This window comes from Oreochromis niloticus, linkage group LG11 (assembly GCF_001858045.2).
Source record: "Oreochromis niloticus isolate F11D_XX linkage group LG11, O_niloticus_UMD_NMBU, whole genome shotgun sequence".
Taxonomy (NCBI): Eukaryota; Metazoa; Chordata; class Actinopteri; order Cichliformes; family Cichlidae; genus Oreochromis; species Oreochromis niloticus.
In genome coordinates, this window is record NC_031976.2 from 16,866,054 (window position 1) to 16,888,283 (window position 22,230).

General features: G+C 41.7%; 2 protein-coding genes across 4 annotated transcripts; both read right to left on the reverse strand.

Moving 5' to 3' along the window:
- Positions 1-81: 81 nt before the first annotated feature.
- Positions 82-21,950, reverse strand: LOC112848149 (uncharacterized). Of its 3 annotated transcripts, none has more exons than XM_025911300.1 (2): positions 19,132-21,950; positions 82-772 (listed from the first exon to the last, which is right to left on the reverse strand). In XM_025911300.1, the coding sequence occupies exon 1, from the start codon at positions 20,640-20,642 to the stop codon at positions 19,482-19,484; it is 1,161 nt and encodes a 386-aa protein (XP_025767085.1). In that variant the 5' UTR covers positions 20,643-21,950; the 3' UTR covers positions 82-772; positions 19,132-19,481. The 3 variants fall into 3 exon arrangements, with proteins under 3 accessions (XP_025767085.1, XP_025767083.1, XP_025767084.1); XM_025911298.1 differs by lacking the exon at positions 82-772 and adding an exon at positions 8,839-8,945; XM_025911299.1 differs by lacking the exon at positions 82-772 and adding an exon at positions 15,506-16,096.
- LOC100702766 (C5a anaphylatoxin chemotactic receptor 1-like) lies at positions 2,561-6,412 on the reverse strand. Its single transcript, XM_005463446.3, has 2 exons — positions 6,223-6,412; positions 2,561-3,707 (listed from the first exon to the last, which is right to left on the reverse strand). Exon 2 carries the CDS (start codon positions 3,691-3,693, stop codon positions 2,632-2,634), a length of 1,062 nt encoding a protein of 353 aa, XP_005463503.2. The 5' UTR covers positions 3,694-3,707; positions 6,223-6,412; the 3' UTR covers positions 2,561-2,631.
- Positions 21,951-22,230: the final 280 nt, after the last annotated feature.

Here is a 22,230-nt window from a genome sequence, read left to right on the forward strand (position 1 = left end):
TACTAGTGTGAGTTATCTAATCCAAATGCAATTCTAAAGATTGAAAACCTTTGTATGTGAATCTTAAGATATATAGAAAAGGATTCAAAGTAAACTGATCAGAGTGTTAACGATACTAAACGTTTTTGTTAAGGACTCTGTGAGATAATGCAGTTATTTTGTATATTTATAGACACAAAACAAAGTAACCATGTGGGTTAACAGTGTGATTTGATGTTGTGGTTTTTGTTACGAGAAAATTGTGGAGAAAAAGGTAAAAGAATGTGTACATGAGCATAAAGGATAAATAGGGAAATCTGTATAACAAAATGAAATAAAGGAAGCAGAACTCAGATCTCCTGTATCTACCTTTTGTATATTGTTACGACCCGTCTAGGGCCAGTCAATAACATGAGTGAGGTACTCGCCCCCAGGTAAGCCAAGGCCAAAATAATAAACAAAAAAAAATCTACACAAATCCTGCACCCCAGACCTTACCAAAACAAAATCAAAAATAAAGACAGAGTCTGACCTCCTTAACTAATTCAAAACAGGAGAAAATGGGTGATCAAAAGAATCGGCAGCTCACCCCTACCCACTCCACTTCCACAACTTTCAAACAGCACTGCAGCCAGCAGCTGCCACAGGTACACTGCTGGGTCGTCAGGAGAAACGCGAAGACCACTCCCGCCGTGGCACTCCAGCCTCCTTTTAATGGGCGGGTCCTCCAGCTGGAACCAGTCACGACGGGGCGGTGTATCCACGCACCAATCGGAGCAGGGCCCTGGCACAGCTGAATAAACATAAACAGATACATTACCTTCACAGAATAAACACATGAAAGTGCAAGTTCGTAACAATATAAAACAGAGCCACCTGAAGGATTGTTACAGTTTTCCTCTTTAGGCTGCTGCCCTTTAACACTGAAGCGTTTATATAAAACAGCTCCCTCTGCTGGTATATGTAATGTGTTTTCTGTGATTTTAATAATGATTTCTCATCAAATGAGTTGTAGAACTAGCTGTTACGTTCCCCTAAAAGGGTCCAGGCGATTAGGGAAAGTAACAAAAAGCGTCCGGGTCGGAAAAAGGAGACAGAGAGGCAAAATGGTTAAATTAAAGAGTTTTATTAAAGTTTCTATTAATAACTCAACTAAAAGAGACGGATAAGCCACTATCACCATTTAAAGAAACAAAACAAAACTCAAGCGTCAGTCAGTAAACTGAAAAGTAAGTCAGAAAAGGGTTAGTAACCAAACACAGTCCTCTCCGCCAAGTAGGAGCAAACAATCACAAGCTTCAGCTCACTAGCTGCAACCACCAAACACTCACACAGCTCACTAGGTAAAACCCCTCACATGGCACTCTGGTACCAGAGCTCACTCACCTTTTTCTGCCCTTAAATACCTTTAATTGCTGATGTGAGTCAGCTGTACAAAAGAAAAAGGTGGCACCTAAGGCAGGAGAGATGGTAGGACATGCCCACACAGGTAACTTCAGGAGGAGGCACTGCTAGGGCCGTAACACTGGCACACAAATTCCTCTTGAAAAATTCATATTAGGAAAAGGATTTTGTTTAGTTGACTCATGAAGTGATTAAGATGTAAGCTGTAGCACTGTATCCATATATATCTATATCCATCTATGGCATAAAATAGTTTATTAATGTGTGACAAACGATACTACTAATGAAGCACCATCAGAACTAATGAAGCACCACTCTCATGTTTCGCAGGTGGGACGCAGATAGACTCAAAGGCAGGCTGACATAGACTGAATAAAAGAGTTCAGGGTCACAAAGTCCATTCCGTGAAACAGCGAAGTAATCTGCAAGTTCCCAATAAAGAAGTAAGGGGAGGACAAGGAAGACCACTGGAAAGAAAACGCAGTTATATGCCAACAATAAGGGGATAATGGGGGGAGCTTAACTGAATACCAGAAGGCACAAAAAACTATCAAAATGAAACAGGAAATCAAGACAAGAAACACAGAGACAACACAGACTTCTGAAATTAGGAAGGTGAAAACAGGACAGACAGGATAAACTTAAAATTAATGAACAAACTTTGGACACAGAGAAAACTAGGTTCTAAAAAAAAGTAAAACTAAGAAAACGTAAACACAAAACCGAGACAACCAGAAAGAAAACAATCAATTTCCACAATTTGTAAATAAAAGTACAAACCCCATAATAAATAAACACAAATACAAAAATTATTGTGAAAATCAAAACTTGGGCAAAAGACACAGGGACCGAGACAATCACAGGTAGTATAGATGGATATATTTAGTTGCTCCTGCCAAATGTTTGTCACTTGTTTCAGGTACATATGTAGAATACTGTGCGTAATAGGCATCGTATTATTTTGTCTTTTGATTAAGAATGTTAAAAAGTTACACTAAAATATTTTAGCATTCCAAAGTGTTTCAAATGCCCCCAAAATTTCACTTGCTGTACAATATCACAGTAATAATATATAATATACTTAAAAAAAAGAATGCTTTTGATCAACAATCCTAAAATTCATGTTATTAAATCAAAAGAGATTAACTCTATAATTTGAGAGGATCCATGTATTTAAAGAAAAGTTTATTTGTTAGACACAGTTAAAGTCACTATGTACAGTACAATGTATTTATCTCTTTAATCACATTACAACTGTGTGACAGACACTGACTTTGTATTCTTCTGATTGGCTGTATTTGTATAGATATAAGAGCGAGGAACTTCTTCCTGGAAGGCAGTCTCCAAGATGTTGTGGATAGATTTGTGGACTTGATTCTTAAAATCCTGGCCCATGAACACATACAGCAGTGGATTCAGGCAGCTGTTGAGATAAGTCAAACAGCGGGCGAGAGGGATCCCGATAGCCAGGACATACACTAATGTTCCACTTGTAGTAGTAGATCTGTGTTTCTCAAGTAGAATTAGATCCATAATGCGAATGGGAGCCCAGCACAGAAAGAAAGTAATGATTATGGCAGTGATGATCTTTAAAGTGTGACTTGATTTCCTTGCCAGAGTACTGCTTCTTCTCAGACGATGGATTATGACGGCATAACAGGAGACGATGACAGAGAAGGGGACTGCAAATCCCAGGAGAAAGCGGTTGACTAATGTCAGCTGAATGAAAGATGATGGTTTAAAGTCATCATGAAGAGTAAACTTGTTGAAGCAGATGGTTTTGGTTTTAGTGTCATTCATTTCCTTTGTTTCTATAAAGAAAAAAAATCCAATGCTGTATATCAGATTCACCATCCAAACACACAGACTCACATAGGATGCCTTACGTACATTTCGGTGGTTGTGAGCCCAGACCGGCCACACCACAGAAACACACCTGTCCACACTGATCACCACCAGAATCCAGACACTAACAGATACGTAAAGAGAGCGTAAAGCGGTGGTTAGCTTGCACATGACTTGGCCAAAAGGCCAATGAGACTGTAACAGGTATGGCACGGCAATGGGAAGAAATGCACAAAAGAAGAAGTCGGCCACAGCAAGGTTGAGAAACCAAACTGCATTAACAGTTTTCTTCATCTTGAACCCAGCCACCCAGATAACAACTCCATTTCCGGGCACACCGAGGACAAAGACCAGGGAGAGAAAAATGGCACACATAGTGTTGAGAGAATGTCTCAACTCAGCATACTGGTAAACAGGTGCAGTGGTTGTGTTGAATTGATGAAAAGATCTAGTGGTCATCTCCATCACTGCCTTGGGACCTGCAGTGGTATCACAAAAAAACAAAAGATAAATGCATTATGTAAAATTCATCTTTCATTTTTTGTTTCTATTACAACTAATTGCATTGAATATTTAGCTATTTTTTCAATTGGTACTTAATGTCTAGTTAGTTGTAAATAAATCTTAAACACTAACTGCTTCAATTAAACACTGACTGCATTTAGCAGTGAAGGGTCAGATCCCACATAGCAGACAGGTCTGGCCTGGATCTGGTCTCAAGCCGGCACTGCTGGGTGACTTCTGGCATGATAAGTGGTCATACATATATGGGCCAGGCCTGGGGTAGATGGCACTGTTTATGTGATGGCATGGCACATCTGGCCCAATTGTGGTTTGGTTTATGTGGCCCAGGTTCATAGAAAACAGGTCTTCCCTGGATCCGGCATCAAGCTGGCACTTCTGACCGACTGGTGTCATGGCAGGGTGTACGTCAACCAGATGTTGGCTAGGTCTGGCAATAATGGCACTATTTATGTTCCTATTTTCCTATTTTAGTTAGAAGACCCCAATGCCATGTTGCAATGCAAGCGCGCGTTGCAACTTCTTATCTGGTGCGCGTCTTTTATTTTGACAGCGCATGCACACCTACGGACCACTTATGTGCACCCCTGTGAATAGAGCACTTTGAGTAATCCGGGAGAGTAGAAAGCGCCATATAAGAATCAGTCCATTCACTGTGTGAACAGAGTTTCGGCATGTTACTTTTGCACTATTGTGTTTTTATTATATGGCTTGATCAAGGTACACATTAGGCTGACATCTGGGGCCAGAGCTGAAACTGTTCTCGGCCAGCAGTGTGTCTGCAACTGGCCTTGTGCTGGTCCATGCATGGGCCACCTCTGGCAAACCAGATCTGGGTCACCAAAGAGCCACCATTCTTTGCAGTATGTGTGCCATGTGTAAGCACATTGTGTGGGCCATACCTATTTTGCTATGTGGGATAGCTCAGATGTAATCAAGGCTATGAAAGTGGCACATAAAAAATTTGTATAGCTTTTGTGGTATAGATTTTTTCATGATAGAAGACCATGAACAGTGACAAATTCATTTACAGATTTTGAAAATGAATTAGTTCTAGACTTCAGTAGTAATGAGATAAGTAAAAGGAAGACTTAAAGAGTGAAGATAATGAATCAGATTATATGTTATATCAAGGAAGACTGATTTTTAAACGATTACATGGCATTAAAGGAGGTAGTGTTGTTTTTTTACGACATGTATACACATTGATATAACATATTTAATGGTGTCACTATGTTGAGTATGTTGAGTTGAGTATTTGACCAAAAAGCTCAAGTTGTGTTGGACCTATATACACAAGTTAACTGTGGTCTACATTTATATCATATGTTACACTACTTATGCATAAACACCTGTTGCTGCACAGCTGTTGTTTTGCAGACTGATAATTCATATAAAGAGGTAGTTTAGTTTAGTAGTAGTTTAATACAACTATAACTGAAAGTGACTAATGATGTTATCAGTCTGTGAGAGGTGTAGGAAAATGAGGTCATGGACATTTTGTATTTCTTTGTCTGCCATGATGTATCACTCATGAAGCAGCATCTATAACTTTGTCAGTTTTGTTGCTTTGTGTTGACTGACAACCCTGAGAAGTCAGCGCTCAGTTAGCTAAAAGAATTAAGAATCACAGGGTGACTTTTTAAATAAAGAGTAATTAGTGTCACCCTCTGTACTTTAATGTGAATATGTGCTAAATATGGCATTTGTAGCCAGTTACATACGTCATATTTTAACAGTGTTGTTGGGTGATAAGGTGAGGTTTCAGACAGATTCAGAAGAAGCTGAGCAATTTGATTTCACTAAGTCAAAAACCAAATGGTGTGAAGTTGCCTATCCATTATGTCTGACAGAGTGAAACCAAAATAAAAAGAGGATAATGAAGAATCTCTGGCACTCAGTAGAAGTATGTCCCTGTTTGGACCATATTATAGAAGTTGGTGTGTGTATGTGTTCATTTATATTTGCATGCAGGTTGGTTTATCTACATATAAATTCAATGCTACTGATCACATATATTTCATTTGTGAAAACTTCAAACTCTTTGACTCAGAGGGTTTTAAATTCCATATGCAGTAAATAGCTGTTTTTATATGAAAAATAGTAATTTCACCAAATTTTACATGATTACAATACATTGGTCCTTAAAAGTCATAGTTACACACAAGAAGGCTTATTTCACCAACCTGACCGCTGAGTCTACCACTCATGTCGCTAAATGTAACAATTAGTGGGTCATTTGCTTTGATCAGTGTAGTTAATTTAGTCATTCTCTTGTATTTAATCTATTTAAATGTGTTTGTTTTCTCTTTTTAATGAGAATTACATTGGAATTATGTTAAAACTCACCATCTTCACAAAAGCGGTGCTCTTTCTTAAAGAAAACAGTGTAGCTTATGTACTTAACCTTAACAAATTAGTTGAGTTTATTATTGACAATGTTACAGCAGCAAAATAATAAATATTATTTACCTTTAGTAAAGCTCTGTTGTTGGTTGTTGATGAATCCACTCCAGAAGAGTCACTGATCACACTTTGACACATTAATATAAAGGAGGTATGTTCAACCCATTTTGAGAAAAAAACCTGATGGATTTGGCTTTCAGAAAAAGTCTGAAACCAAAATGAGATCATCTGTATTTTCGAGTGGCTACCGTATGGGTTTTCTGTCAGCATCCTGTTTTGTAATCTAAACGAAGTCTCTTTATTAGCCGTGAAAGACGGCTGTAGTGAAGCAAGTTTGAAAAAACACCTTGTGTGTCTTCAAAAAGTAACATGTGACTAAAACATCAACAGCATCAAGGTTGGATTCTTGTGGAAACGTAACGTGAGGATTGAAGCTAAACTGATTTAAAAAAAAAGATTTATTGAAAGAAACCTTTGCAAACAGATCAAAACCAGATTTGGACAAATGAGAAGGATTTCCCGTAATAATGTCAGTTTGCTTTTGTTTTTAATGCAACATTTCTAAAAATGCTCTATGATCTCACAGGATGACGTTCATCCTACACACTCTGCTTCACCAGAAGTGGCTTTCACAACCACAGTTACTTTAAACATTATATTTAAGCCTGTGAGTTCTGAGCCTTCATTGTTGAGGAATCTAACCCTACGCGGAGTTTTGCTTTTTCTCAATTGTTGCGTTGTCAGCAGAGAATGTAACGATTCCTATTAACATGCATCAAAAATGACATTTTCTCCAAAAGATAAAGGTTATGGTTAGGGTTTAGGGTCATCGCCGATGCTGACTTATATATCTTTATATTTTTAAAGCAAAGTATAACAAGGCCTCATCTGCTGGTTAGGGGTAAATTAATATAATTTGTCTTCTGCAGTCTAAATGATAAATATGATCATATTTTTAGTCAGTCAACAGACAAACAAGTCGCTCTGTAACTGTAACGCCCTGTAAGTGTTTTGTGCACGCATGTTTGGATTATGATGGGAGGTGTAGGCTTATGAGTTGGGAAGCAGTTAAGCAAAAATAATTTATTGATGGCAATAATAGATTGGATTGTCCTTTAAGACAACCCCCACTATGGTTTTTCTAAGAGGGGAGAGGAAGAACGTGATGAAGGAATTCAGGCTGTAGAAGCTGAGAGGAGGAATGAGGAGGGACAGGAAGTTAAGGAGGGTTCTCAGATAGGAGGGAGTGGAGACAACAGGAGGGAAAGAAGGGAAAAAGGTGGAGAGGAGGAGGCGGAAAAGGCAAGAGAGGAGGAGTACTGGTGAAATGGTTTACTCTAGGAAGAGAGCTGAGAGGGTTAAAAAAACCCAGTTGCAGTCTCGTGAATTTTCTCAGCCTGGGGGGCATAGTGAAAAGTTTGTATGAGCAACAGGTGCCCTCTAAGTGTCCTTTACAGAAAAAGGTAATCGTTAATGAAAGAGGGGAGGGGTCAGACAGGGGAGTAGGAAAAAAAGGGTGGAGGTGAGGATGACAGGCGGTGAGGAAGAGGAGCTGTCAGACTTAGACGTGTCAGGGCTAGAGACCAACTGTGAGGACAAAATTATTTCCTGAAAATATGAAAAATAAGAAAATGTTTCTCTGTTTTGCTCCTAATATAGGTGGGGTGAGAGCAGCCTTATTCAGTCGGATTAGTACTAAGTTAGACTTTGTTGATTCAGATAAACTTTTGGTGCTGTGAATCCCAGTCAGGATCAAATGGGAGGTTTTGAGCCACACCCACTTTCTGCAAGACTCTTGGGTAATATGCTGTGAGTCTGAGGCCTTATTGACACATTTAAGTCTATGTACCTACATAAAATAAGTTTCACATAATAATAATAATAATAATAATGATAATAATAATAATGATGTATACTTTATTGATCCGCATGGGGAAATTCCTCTCTGCATTTAACCCAGGAGCCAGGCTGGATCATTTTTATATATCTTTCTGTTCATGCTAATAAAGTCTGAAATTTCTCCCTCGGGTTTTTCAGACCATCATATGGTTTTGTTTGATTTTATGTTCTATCATCAAGAGTCCATAGGTCTGCACATTGCATTTTCAAAGTGAGGCATTTGTAAAATCTCTCTTTTTGTCTAGGTTTAGAGACTGGCAGGTAAAGAAACAGAAAAAGGAGGCCTTTGTATCTTTCTGGGCTTGGTGGGATGTGGGGAAGGTACAGAATAGGCTATTTTGTCAGTAATACTCGGCTCTGTCCTCTGCAGAGCTGAAGAGGGTATGAGCTGATTTAGAAAAAGTATTAGTGGCTTGGAAGTATAAATTATGGGGGAGGGGTTGGGGCTCTTGCAATGACAAAAGGGAGCAGTTGTTGACGCTCCACAACAGTCTGGGAGTTCACCTGCTGGAAGAAGCAAAAGGGGCATGCACCAGAGCTAGAACCAATGTGTTCAAAGGAATAGATACGAGCAGCTCCTTTTTCTTTGTCCTTGAAGAGAGAGTGGCTGAGAGGAAGATCATGCACTGCCTAAGTCTTGCCAGTGAGAGAATAATTGCAGATGTAAAGGATATGTGCGAGGAAAGAGTTCAGTTTTACTTTGAATTATTTATTTAAAGCAGAACAATGCGACAGTGACTTTCTCCTGTCAGACATTCCTCAAATCTCTTACTCTGACAAGACTTTCCTGGATGGACCTGTGCTTCCTGATGAACTGCTAACAGCTTTGTCTCAGATGGCCATGGCGCAGGCTCCCAGGATAGAGTTTTTGAGACATTATTGTAGAAGATCTGCAAAGGAGTCATATTTGAGTGCATTAGGACTGGAGAACTTCCACTGAGTTCTAAGAGGGCTGTTCTGACCTTCCCACCTAAGAAAGGAGACCTAATGGCTCTTAAAAACTGGAGGCAAGCAGCCTTATTGACAGTGGACTATAAGCTGATTACTAAGCTTCTGGCAAATCATCTAAAACTTTGTTTAGGCTCTGTTATTCATAGGGATCAATCATACTGTGTCCAGGTGCCAGTGCTGCTAGCTGACGCTGAGTGCTAGAGAGGCACGATGGCAGGATGGCTCTGTTAGGTGAACTTTGGGTTTAATAAAGAAAAGTGAGACAGGTGGAAATGTAACATACTGTATATGAAAGAAACTACTTCACTTTCCTAATATTGGTTAGCTACTTAATTTCTAATAGATAATATTGTGTTTTTGTTATTTTAGTCAACATCTATTGTGCAGTCAGACCTTTTATACATATGTATACTAAATGACTTATCTGCAGGCCTGGTGCCAGGCCAAACAGATAAAAGCTTTGGCTCAGGCCAGCTTAGTCAAACTCCAGTAAATATGAAGTCTACTAAAAACATTTATGCTCTACAAATGACAGATGTTTTAACTTATCACACAACTCACGAAGTATCCTGTCTCCTTCTCCTTAATTATAATAATGCCAGTGACAACATATTCCAGAAATTAATGGCCAGGCCTGAGGCTTGGGGACGCCATGAGCAGCTGCACTGTGGATTTTGAGCTTCTCACAGGCAGATTGCAAAATGTGCGCAGCAACAAAGACTGTTGAGCAGATAGTCCAGTTCATATGCACACTTGAAAAAACTTCCTCTTTCAAAGTTCTGTACAATAAAATACCAACGTCATTAAAATAAAAACGAACAACATATGATGCAAATGTTCTTTGAAACTTATTTAACACACTGTACTCCTTTTAAATGGAATTCCAATTTTTTTCTAAATATTATAAGCGTTATTAATTACATTTTAAAATATATTACCCCCACCCAAAACACCAAACACATAAACAAACAAAACAACAACAACAACAACAACAACAAAACCCATCTCATCCCAAAAATTTACCCAGTCCAAAGTTTAAATGTTGAATGTCATATTGATGTACAGATTGTGGACCAAGTTCGGATGATGTATAGACGTACAGAATTGGTCATGGACTGACGGACCCAATATAGACATGACCTGCATATCTATCCAACATCCAGTGTTTAGTGTGTAACTACAAAGGAATTGGCAAGGCTAGGACGCACTTGTTGCCAACACACTGACTGGTGAAGTTACTGTAGTCATCTAACTGGAAAAACCTCGAGGATATGAATATTTTCTATTTTTGTCCCTTAACAACATGTTGCTGTAATTTCACAGCAGTTTGAAACAACTATGGAAAGGAAACACAATTTGTATGTATTCCTATAAAAAAGAACTTATTCTAAAATAAAATGCCTTAGAGTATTTATTTATTTATGTTTGATGTTTCTTTTTTTTGTCTTTCTTTTTTTGCATTTAGACGCAGACATAACAACAGAACTCAGTTTAACACCAAAGAATTAAGAGAAGTTGTAATTCTGAATTGAATTCTGATTTGAAATATGTTACAAAGTCATCGTCCTTACAAAAGAAACACCAAAAAAGCAGAATTTCACTGGAAGCAAAAGACAGGGGAACAGTGTGGGGCTGCTAACATCCTGTTTTGCAATGTTGCTCGTATAACTTCAACAGTTAGCTGTCTCGTTTTGGTTTTTGACCAGTGTAAAGTTACAAAATCAATTTGAGGAAACCCACAACCAATAAGACATAATAACATAGAGTCGAATATACTATTTAGCTTGTTCCATCTGTTCCTGATGTTTCTGCTATGAAGAGCATCCACATCAGATTTTAACTGACCAAAAATATTTCTCTGCCATCTAAAGCTTACTTGTGAGCTTTATTTTGATGTCCCTGAACTAAATTCACATCAGTTTAGATTTAGATTTTACTAAATCATTAGTAAATTTAAAGAAGTTTGTCTGCCTACTGCAATGTAAAGACTAGATGATAAACATGTAACTTACACCTGCTGGGTTAGTTTTAACCGTATTTTTAATCTTAATTCAACTTGAATGTCATAGCATTTATTACTGTTTCCTCACATCAAGACGGTCTTGGGTTCAAATCCACCATCTGACCTTTCTATGTGGATTTAGCTTTAGATTGCCAACAGGAGTGAATGCGAGTGTGAATGGTTGCCTGTCTCTTTGTGTTAGCACTACACACAGAATGGCTAAGGTGTACTGTGCCTCTTGCCTGTGGCAGCTGGGATAGCATGAGAGGCAACCCGGATAATGAATGGATAAGTGGATGAAGAAAATGAATGCATGGATGGACAGTTTCCTATGTCAGACCAAAGCTAAAGCCTTAGCAGTTTCCTCCTGTCCAAAATGAAAGACCCAGGATGTTATGGCATGCCATCTCCAATACCAGAGAACCGCCTGAGTCAGTTTCTCTTTTCCCTCCACACTAATGACTTGATCAGCCCTTCATCAATCACAGAATAGCTGACGTAGATGAAATGACCATAGTTGCACTGTTTAATGACAATAACTTAGTCACAGCCTAACAACACCTGAAGGTAATAGTTAGCTAAATGGAAAACCAGCATTTCAATAAGGAGAGATTGCCGGATGTCGCACTAAACAACAGCAGCACGTTTAAGCTTGGTCAGCTGTTGTTAGAATTTATTAATATTAATTTCTAGTATCAGCTGATGTTTGCTGGAGCCACAGCTGTAAAAGCTGCTGGTCATGATGTCGGTTTGTATATCTGTAGAGAGGGAAACATGAAGATGAAACCAGGAGATGTCGTTACTGAATCATCAGAGCTGAACAGGTAAGGGAGAAACAGGTTTACCTTTTTGGTGACATGAATGAGTTGAAGGGAAGTTATGAACTGTTTCTGAGAGACAAATAACACCAGGATCCTTTTCTAGCTGGTAACTGTGCAGGGGCGGGTCTAGTAAAGTTTTGCCAGGGGGCCAGGTAGGGCATTAACAGGGAAAGGGGGGCACAAAGAAATACTTTCTTATTCTCATTTAAAATGTCTGGCTGTTATTAAATAATTATCTGAAGCTTACAACCAAAGTTTTTATCTGACATAAAATGAATAGAAATCATACATTTACCAACAAGACAGTGTACATCACTGTCACAACAGCGTTTGTTTTCATTGAAAGGCTTTATGGCTTTAATATCTGGGGGGCCGGTCTTTAGTCAAAATGCATCCATAGACTCGAGACACAATGCATTTTTGGGACTTTCAGGTGTATGGACCAATGTTTTATTTTCTGATCAAACCAGAAATCTTTAATGAGCAGCTAGATTTGTCTCGCATTTAACTGGCTGAGTTAATGCCAGTTAATGCGACATCGAAGCAGCTGGAATCCACAGCTGTGCGTGTTTATGGAGCTTGCATTTTCACCCGCTGGACATCACTACCTGACAAGTGTAACTGTCTTCAGAACACTGCAGAGGCCTTATTGACAGTATTTGGCTCTACATATCTGTGTGAGCAGATTTTCTCTCACATGAGTGTCCTCAGGTAGCCATCTGAATGTTGGACACTCGGAGACCTGTGTCTCTGAGTGGGAGACCAGAGATCACATTAACATGTGTGTCTCTGTATTAACAAACATACCATATTGGCCCAGTTTAATTTTCTTATCATTGTTGTGAGGAGACCATAAATAGCATTTGTATTTTCTGTTGTACAGTTCATTTGCTGTTACGGAGTTCTTGTTATGAATAAAAAGTGTCTTTTTTTTGTTTCAAAATAGCTGATAACGATTCGCTGATAGCTGCCAACATCTGCAAACAAATATAATTCTATAAAGTGGTTCTATATACTGTGTAACTGTTCATATAGAGCGTTATTAAATTTATTGCTAATGCAATCATATGGCACACTGACTTCTGAGGAAACTTTAAATGGCACTCGCCATCAGGAAGGTTGCCGACCCCTGCTTTAGAGTATTTATTTATTTATTTTTGAGGTTTCTTTTTTTTCTTTCTTTTTTGCATTTAGACGCAGGCATAACAACAGAACTCACTTTAACCACCAAAGAATTAAGAGAAGTTGTAATTCTGACAGCTATTATTTGAAATATGTTACAAAGTCATCGTCCTTACAAAAGAAACACCAAAAAAGCAGAATTTCACTGCAAGCAAAAGACAGGGGAACAGTGTGGGGCTGCTAACATCCTGTTTTGCAATCTTGCTCGTATAACTTTGACAGCTGTCTCGCTTTGGTTTTTGACCAGTGTAAAGTTACAAAATCAATTTGAGGAAACCCACAAACAATAAGACATAATAGCATAGCTATTTAGCTTGTTCCATCTGTTCCTGATGTTTCTGCTATGAAGAGCATCCACATCAGATTTTAACTGACCAAAAATATTTCTCTGCCATCTAAAGCTTACTTGTGAGCTTCAATTTGATCTCCCTGAACTAAATTCACATCAGTTTAGATTTAGATTTTACTAAATCATTAGTAAATTTAAAGAAGTTTGTCTGCAATGTAAAGACTAGATGATATACATGTAGCTTACACCTGCTGGGTTAGTTTTAACCTTATTTTTAATCTTAATTCAACTTGAATGTCATAGCATTTATCACTGTTTCCTCACATCAAGACGGTCTTGGGTTCAAATCCACCATCTGACCTTTCTATGTGGATTTAGCTTTAGATTGCCAACAGGAGTGAATGCGAGTGTGAATGGTTGCCTGTCTCTTTGTGTTAGCGCTACACACAGAATGGCTAAGGTGTACTGTGCCTCTTGCCTGTGTCAGCTGGGATAGCATGAGAGGCAACCCGGATAATGAATGGATAAGTGGATGAAGAAAATGAATGCATGGATGGACAGTTTCCTATGTCAGACCAAAGCTAAACCCTTAGCAGTTTCCTCCTGTCCAAAGTGAAAGACCCAGGATGTTATGGCATGCCATCTCCAACACCAGAGAACCGCCTGAGTCAGTTTCTCTTTTCCCTCCACACTAATGACTTGATCAGCCCTTCATCAATCACAGAATAGCTGACGTAGATGAAATGACCATAGTTGCACTGTTTAATGACAATAACTTAGTCACAGCCTAACAACACCTGAAGGTAATAGTTAGCTAAATGGAAAACCAGCATTTCAATAAGGAGAGACTAGAAAGAATGAACATGGTTTATTGATTAACAGAAATTAGAGGTGTTTGGCGGTTAGACTCCGATAGCCCGTCTTGACGGAACGGAACCTCAGCTGTGAAAGGGATTAGAGCAGGGCGCCGAAGAAAGAAAGCTCGGCAGTTCAGGCCTATGGGAAAGAGAACATCTGCACGTTAGGAGTAATGCATAGCACTGAGAGGTATAGCAAGCATAAGCACCGAGAAGAGTGAGAAACTGGGAAGGTCTGAAAGGATCTCGAACTGGACTAAAGGCGAGTCTGCTGGATTGAGTAACAGACTGTCCGGAGCATCAGCATGAATGTTGGGTCCGGTGGCCACCTTCCAGTGCCATTCGATCAGAAGATGTCAAGTTCAGGAGAGAGGTAGAGCTTGGGTTAAGGCACAGCGCTGCAGATGGCCAACAGGGAGCAGAGAGCTGTGGAGGCTGAAAGATGCAGAAAGGAAATAAGAACTTCAATGGTGTGGGCCCGCTGATGGCTGACAGAACAGAATACCTGCAGAAGGCTGAAATTGCAAGTGCAAGAGCCCAGCTTAGACTCGGGGCTGCTGATGGCCAAGAGAGATAAATCATGCACAGGCTTAAAATGCAACCCCACAGGTCCAAATGACTCCACAAAATCTCGCTCATGAACATTGATAAGCTAACAGGCAGTGAGTCATCCCTCTCCAGCGGAAGTTATTCCAAAGAGAATCTGCACAAACAAAGACAACGGGTAAGTATTCTTTCAAGTACAAGGTGAACAAGCAAGCATGCGAAGGAGCCAGGCTTCACTAACTGCATGTAGTACAATGATTCAGCAAAGACTGAAGATCAGTGCTTCTAAACAAGGACATCAGAGAGAGAAACAATCACAACACATGCAGTCGCATGGACAAGTACAAATGTGTTGAATTGATTCTAACATTTACACTCCTAATGCCTGGAAATGTTAAATTAGCCAGAAGAGTGGTCATACAAGACAAATCTCATTGTAACATGCATTTGTATAATATACATCACCAAATTAGTCTGAAATGTTCTTTTTGAGTAAGAAAACTGTTCTAGATAGCATATGTCTTTTGCCAAATGGCGGCACTTCTCGCTCTTTTTCCTGTCATTCACTGAAGACTCACAGCTTGCAGCAGATGAATTGGAGGAACTGGAATTTGTGGGGAAATGAACACACACTTATCACATTACTTTTCCATTTCTGGTGTTTTCTTTTTCCTCCAGCTGTCTTTACGTTTGGTGAAGCTGAGTCATTGAGACGAGTATCCAGGGAGTGTTTGTTATTTTTAACGCCACCTCTGCTAGGCGTCAGGGGAGGAGTAACATACACAAGCCCCGAACACAAAACTGAGTAAAGAAAGGTTTTAATTTCAAACTTTAAACAGAAAACCGACAGGGCTGTTCAACAGACCCCTGGGCAAACAATTACTATATAAAGACAAAAAAAGAAGACAAGAGTAAAAGCTAAAGGTTAACTAAGGCAAGCTGGCGGCACACAAACTAAAAGCTAAGAGAAAACTAAGGCGAGCCAGCATCACAATTTCTACTCACAGCCAGCTAGCAGCGCAAAGCTCTAATCAGGCTAAGTTCAAGCATGCATCATGGTTTGACAAAGAAACAAGTTCAACAAAGATTGAAGAGGGAGGCACGAAGGGCAAACTGCATGTTCAGTCCTAAGCAGCAGCCACTGAGTGAAGGACCTCCAGCCTTTTGTATTCCCCGGTAAATGCAGGCAGCCGTGTCATTGGTCCATTGTGTTCAAGGCTCCTGCAGCAGCCAATGGTGTGAGTGGTCTGGCACACTGATCTGCATGAAGTTGAGGCGGGCACAGATTCGGGGCCAGCCAATCCCCCGTGAGTCCTGGAACACTGATTTCCATGGAGGAAGGCGGGGCTACCTGAGGCCAGAGGCCGTAACACCCCTCCCCTTAAAATACCAACTATGTTGGGCAGAAGCAGAAGAAGACACTACAGAGTGTGAACAAAAACAAAGAACAAACAGCAACACACGTTTACAACCGGGACAGACCATCAGCTAAAACATTTTCAGACCCCTTTTTGTGGTGAATACTTAAGTTGTATTCCTGCAACAACAGAGCCCAGCGCATAAGGCGCTGGTTATGATTAAACATGCGAGCAAGGAACACGAGTGGGTTGTGGTCGGTGTACACAACAAGAGGTAACATGCTGGACCCCAGGTATACGTGAAAGTGCTGAAGAGCCAACAACAAAGCCAGGGTCTCCTTTTCAATGGTGGAGTAGTTTAACTGATTTTTATTGAACTTGCGGGAAAAGTAACAAACGGGGTGGTCCAAACCCTGCAAGTCTTCTTGCAACAGCACTGCCCCAGCCCCGACAGCACTGGCATCAACCTCAAGTTTGAATGGTCGCGTCAAATCAGGTGCAGCTAACACAGGAGTGTGGCAGAGGAGGGCTTTCGCACTCTCAAAAGCATCTTGACACTCACTTGACCATATAAACTCAACCTTTGGGCTGAGTAGGTCAGTCAATGGCTTGACTACAGAGGAGAAATTTTTACAAAAGTTTCTGTAGTAGCCCACCATCCCTAGAAACCTACGCAACTCACGCCTGGTGGTAGGTGTGGGAAATTCTTTAATCACTGCCACTTTGGCATCAATGGGCCGGACCTGTCCACGTCCCACCTCCCTGCCTAAGTACGTCACTGTAGCTTTGGCAAACTCACACTTAGCCAAGTTGAGAGTTAGAGTAGCTTGAGCCAAACGGTGAAATACCTGGCGTAAAGTTTCCACATGATCTTGCCATGTTTCAGTGTAAATTACTAGATCATCTAGGTAGGCACTGCAGTTGGAATGGCCGTGGAGGACTTTATTTACCAGCCGCCGGAAGGTGGCCGGAGCGTTACACATGCCGAATGCCATGACTGTGTACTGTAGAAAATCATCAGGTGTCACAAAGGCAGAGATGTTAGAGGCACGTTCAGTTAAAGGGACCTGCCAGTAACCTTTAAGATCTAATTTAGTGACATACTGAGCAGTACCAATACTGTCCACACAATCCTCAACTCTTGGGAGAGGATGTGAGTCAGCCAGTCACAGAATTCACCTTCCGGAAGTCTGTAATAAAACGGGGCGAGCCATCTGGCTTAGACTCCACTATACAAGGCGAGCTCCAGGGGCTTTGACTGGGCTTCGCTAAGCCATTTTGCAGCAAATAGTCAGCCTCCTGTCTCATGAGCAAGCGTTTATGGAGGCTGGCTCGATAAGGATGCTGCTTAATAGGTTTAGCTCCCTGGACATCAATATCATGCTCTAGCACTGTAGTGCGAGTTGGCACATCCCCGAATAAACAGGTGTATTCACTAATCAAGACCGTTATGTCTTCTTGCTGCTCTAAAGACAGATGCTCGAGCAAACTCGGCAACGCTTTCAGCATTTCTGAGTTAGACAGACGGGGTCTAGAACAGGTGGGATAACTTAGCTTTAACCCATCAACCTCGTCCACCCCTCCTTCCTCTAGGTGGCTTGCGGCTACAATAGGAGCACAGAATCCAGCAGGCTCTGGTGTCGACCGAGGATGATATAATTTCAACATGTTTATGTGGCAGACGCGTGTTTTGCGTCTGCGGTCGGGAGTGCAAATTACATAATCAGTCTCCCCTCTCTTTTCACAGACTTTAAAGGGGCCGCTATACCTAGCAGACAAGGCTGAGCCTGGAACAGGCAAGAGCACAAGAACCTGGTCACCCACCTGAAAGGTTCTTTTAACAGAAGCCTTATCATAATGGCGTTTCATCTTTCCCTGTGAAACGGCAAGGTGCTGTTTAGCCAGAGTGTTGGCTTGGTTCAAACGCTCACGGAAGTGTTTTACATACCTGCTTACATTTACTTTGGAAACCCCATGTGGGCTCAAACATGCCTCTTTCAGAGCTTTGAGGGGTCCGCGTGGCCTATGGCCAAATACCAGCTCAGAAGGACTAAAACCAAGTGACTCCTGAACAGCGTCACGGGCAGCAAATAACACAAATGGAACACCCTCATCCCAAGTCTTTTCAGACTTAAGCCAGTATTTGCGTAGCATCGCCTTTAAGGTCTGATGCCACCGCTCTAATGCGCCTTGCGATTCAGGATGATAAGCAGAGGCCACGACATGCTTGACACCTAGAGTGCTAGCCACTTGTTTGAATAACCTAGACTGAAAGTTTGAGCCCTGGTCAGTCTGTATGACCTTTGGCAGGCCAAACACTGAAAAGAATGTTGTCAACGCCTTAACAACTGATTTTGCTGTAACCTTATGCAATGGGACAGCCTCGGGGAAACGGGTAGCTGCACAGATGATCGTGAGAAGGTATTGCTTTCCTGATTTTGTTCTAGGTAGTGGACCCACACAGTCTACTATGACATGGTCAAATGGCTGATCCACTACAGGAATGGGACACAACGGAGCTGGGGGAATGACCTGATTATGTTTACCTGCAATCTGACATACATGGCAGGGATAGCTCAGTAGGTAGAGTGTCTGCCCCATGATCGGAAGGTCGGGGGTTCGACCCCACTGAACGGCTACCCTGAGGTACCCCTGAGCAAGGTACCGCCCCTACACACTGCTCCCCGGGCGCTGAACTGGTGGCTGCCCACTGCTTCACTGGGTGAATGGGTTAAATGCAGAAGAGTAATTTCCCTTCGGGGACTAACACAACACACTTTACACTTTACTTATGGCAACTGCGGCAAAATTTAGAAACATCACGCTTCATACCAGGCCAAAAGAAATGCTTTAATAGTAGCTGGTACGTTTTTGTGATGCCCAAGTGTCCTGACCACTGGCTTTCATGGGCAAGAGCCAGGATTTTCTGCCGGTACACAGAGGGCACGACAATCTGCTTGACTTTACTCCATTCCGCACCTTCTGCACCTGGTGGAGACCACTGACGCATTAGAACATCATGTTCTACAAAATAGGCTTGTTGCTCTTTATTGACTTGCTCAGCACTTACCGTACGTTTGAAACAGCTCTGCAGTGTTTCATCAGCTAATTGAGCTGCTGACAGCTGGTCTCTAGTCAAGGGCAGCGAAGAGACCTTAGGAAATGGATCAGGCTCCTCAGGTTTCACTGAGTCTGGGGGGTGACAGAACATCGTTTCTGTTAGTTGGTACATCATTCTCCTCAGAAAATGAAGACATCAACACCGAATCAGAGAGGTCAACATCAGTATCTTTACGAGCTTGTGCTCGAGTAATCGCACAGGCTGGATACAGCCCAGGGTGCATGGAAACATCAGAGGTTTTCTGATTCAGGGGGTTATCTAAAACCTCCAGACGAGGGAGCACTAACCCTCCCGCAATATCATTGCCCAACAACATGGCCACACCCTCTATTGGCAAAGCCGGGCAAACAGCAACAGGGAAAAATCCTGTAACAAGTTTTGATTTGATAAAAACTCTGAACTGGTCTGGGAGCGTAACCCATCTCTATCCCCCGTAGAACAGAATTAAAACCACATTCACTTTCAGCAGAAAATGGCAAAACACTTGAGAGGATAACAGTTTGAGAACCTCCAGTGTCCCTTAAAATACGCACAGGTTTTAACTCAGATGGATTGTCTGTTAGGGATACTGAGCCATCAAAAATGAATGGTTCGAAACAGGGTTCCGGCACCTTACCACCACAACCAGGGACCTCATTACGGGCCTCAGCTTTTACAAAACCCACCCCTTTGGGTTGCTGAGCATTTGACGTTTTGCGTTTTAAAGCTAAACAGTCAGCAATCACATGTCCAGTTTTATGACAGTAAAAACATTCACGGTTTTCCCTGGACCCAGACACCTTAGCCGTGTGGGGCTGTTGCACAGTGCTAGCCCATGGCTTCTCACTGCCAGTAAACGAGGCTTTATGAGTGAGCACGAACTCATCAGCAAGAACAGCAGCAGATGCGAGAGACGTCACTTTCTGTTCATTTAAATATAGCACAATACGTTCAGGAATGCATTTCTTAAAATCCTCTAACAAAACTAATTCGCGCAGAGCGTCATAGTCGCTCGCTTTTGAAGCAACACACCACTTATCAAAGAGAATCCCCTTTTCTCTAGCAAACTCCACATAAGTTTGGGTTGGCAATTTCTTTTGCTGGCGAAACCTCTGCCTATAGGCTTCGGGGACTAACTCATATGCCTGCAAAACAGCTGTTTTAACACACGAGTAATCTAAACTGTCCTTTAAAGAAAGCGCAGCCACCACCTCTTGGGCTTTGCCGGACAGTTTGCACTGTAACAAAAGAGGCCAAATATCACTAGGCCACTGCAACGCGCCAGCAATACGTTCAAATGCTGCAGAGTATGTATCAACCTCAGTTTCTCTAAAAGTGGGCACTAAAGAAATGCACTTATTGATTTTAAAAGCAGAAGCGGACGAGGAAGTGGGACCGGAATTGTCAGCAGAGACAGGTGAGGCTTGAGACTGAGACTCCAGCTCAAGCTTTCGCAGCTTAATGGCTTTGTCTGCCTCCATCTCCAGCCTTCTTATTTCAAGCTCTAACTGAGCCCGCCTGTTCTGGGCCTTCTCCTCAGCCTCCAATTGGAGACGTGCCAGCCGCACCTTCAGCCGAGCTCCTTCTCTGCCTTCTGAACTCCCAGAAGAGAGTGGATCATGCGAGGAAGCGTGCGCGGCGTTTTTCCCCGCTCATCCCCCTCACCATCCCCACAAGAACCATTTTGGCCCTCTTCACCTACGGCAGCTTGGCTTGGCACACCAGAGACCACAGGCAAAACAGGCGCTTGAATCACACCAGCTTCCACCAACTTGTCCACCACTAAAGCTTTCAAATCACACTTACGGAGGTTTTTTGAGACCTGCAGCTGAAAGTGATCCACAATTTGCAGCAAATCATTTTTGCGACAGCTACTAATAATCTCAATAGATGGGGCATCTATAAAGTGCTGTAAACAAAACGCAGCCGACATAGCGCCTAAAGTGATAAAGCTACTCTAAAACAAACATCCCCCTTTCTATTTTTTTCTTCTTCCCCCTCCTAGGAACAAAGACCCCCTATGGGGGATCCCGGACGAGCCCCCACTTATGTTATGACCCCCTCTGCTAGGCGTCAGGGGAGGAGTAACATACACAAGCCCCGAACACAAAACTGAGTAAAGAAAGGTTTTAATTTCAAACTTTAAACAGAAAACCGACAGGGCTGTTCAACAGACCCCTGGGCAAACAATTACTATATAAAGACAAAAAAAGAAGACAAGAGTAAAAGCTAAAGGTTAACTAAGGCAAGCTGGCGGCACACAAACTAAAAGCTAAGAGAAAACTAAGGCGAGCCAGCATCACAATTTCTACTCACAGCCAGCTAGCAGCGCAAAGCTCTAATCAGGCTAAGTTCAAGCATGCATCATGGTTTGACAAAGAAACAAGTTCAACAAAGATTGAAGAGGGATGCACGAAGGGCAAACTGCATGTTCAGTCCTAAGCAGCAGCCACTGAGTGAAGGACCTCCAGCCTTTTGTATTCCCCGGTAAATGCAGGCAGCCATGTCATTGGTCCATTGTGTTCAAGGCTCCTGCAGCAGCCAATGGTGTGAGTGGTCTGGCACACTCTGATCTGCATGAAGTTGAGGCGGGCACAGATCCGGGGCCAGCCAATCCCCCGTGAGTCCTGGAACACTGATTTCCATGGAGGAAGGTGGGGCCACCTGAGGCCAGAGGCCGTAACAGTTATCTTAAAATAAATTCTTTAAAAAGCAAAAATGTGTTTAATATGAAGGCAATATGAGCAGAGAGTAGAAACATGTTGAGGGATTGGCTGTGTTAGTTCAGTGAGAGAGTTATTTCAATCAATCAATCAATCAATCAATCAAGGCTTTATTCGCCACATGCAGGTTGCCCTGCAGTGAAATGGGACCCCCCCCCCCGACCTTACACACACAACACAGACATTACATGGGGATAAAAGTCGGAGATCGGTAGCGTTACAGAAAAAAACACTGAAATGTACACTACAATGTGAAAGTACAAGAGGAAAAAAAGAGACCTCTACTCATGCTGGGCTCCCATGGGAGGACAGCATGAGAACAGGAAACAAAAAAACTCCTCTGCAT

Coding starts and splice junctions, on each gene's coding strand:
- LOC100702766 (XM_005463446.3), bottom strand. CDS start 3,693: ATGGAGATGACCACTAGATCTTTTCATCAATTCAACACAACCACTGCA.
- LOC112848149 (XM_025911300.1), bottom strand. CDS start 20,642: ATGGAGGCAGACAAAGCCATTAAGCTGCGAAAGCTTGAGCTGGAGTCT.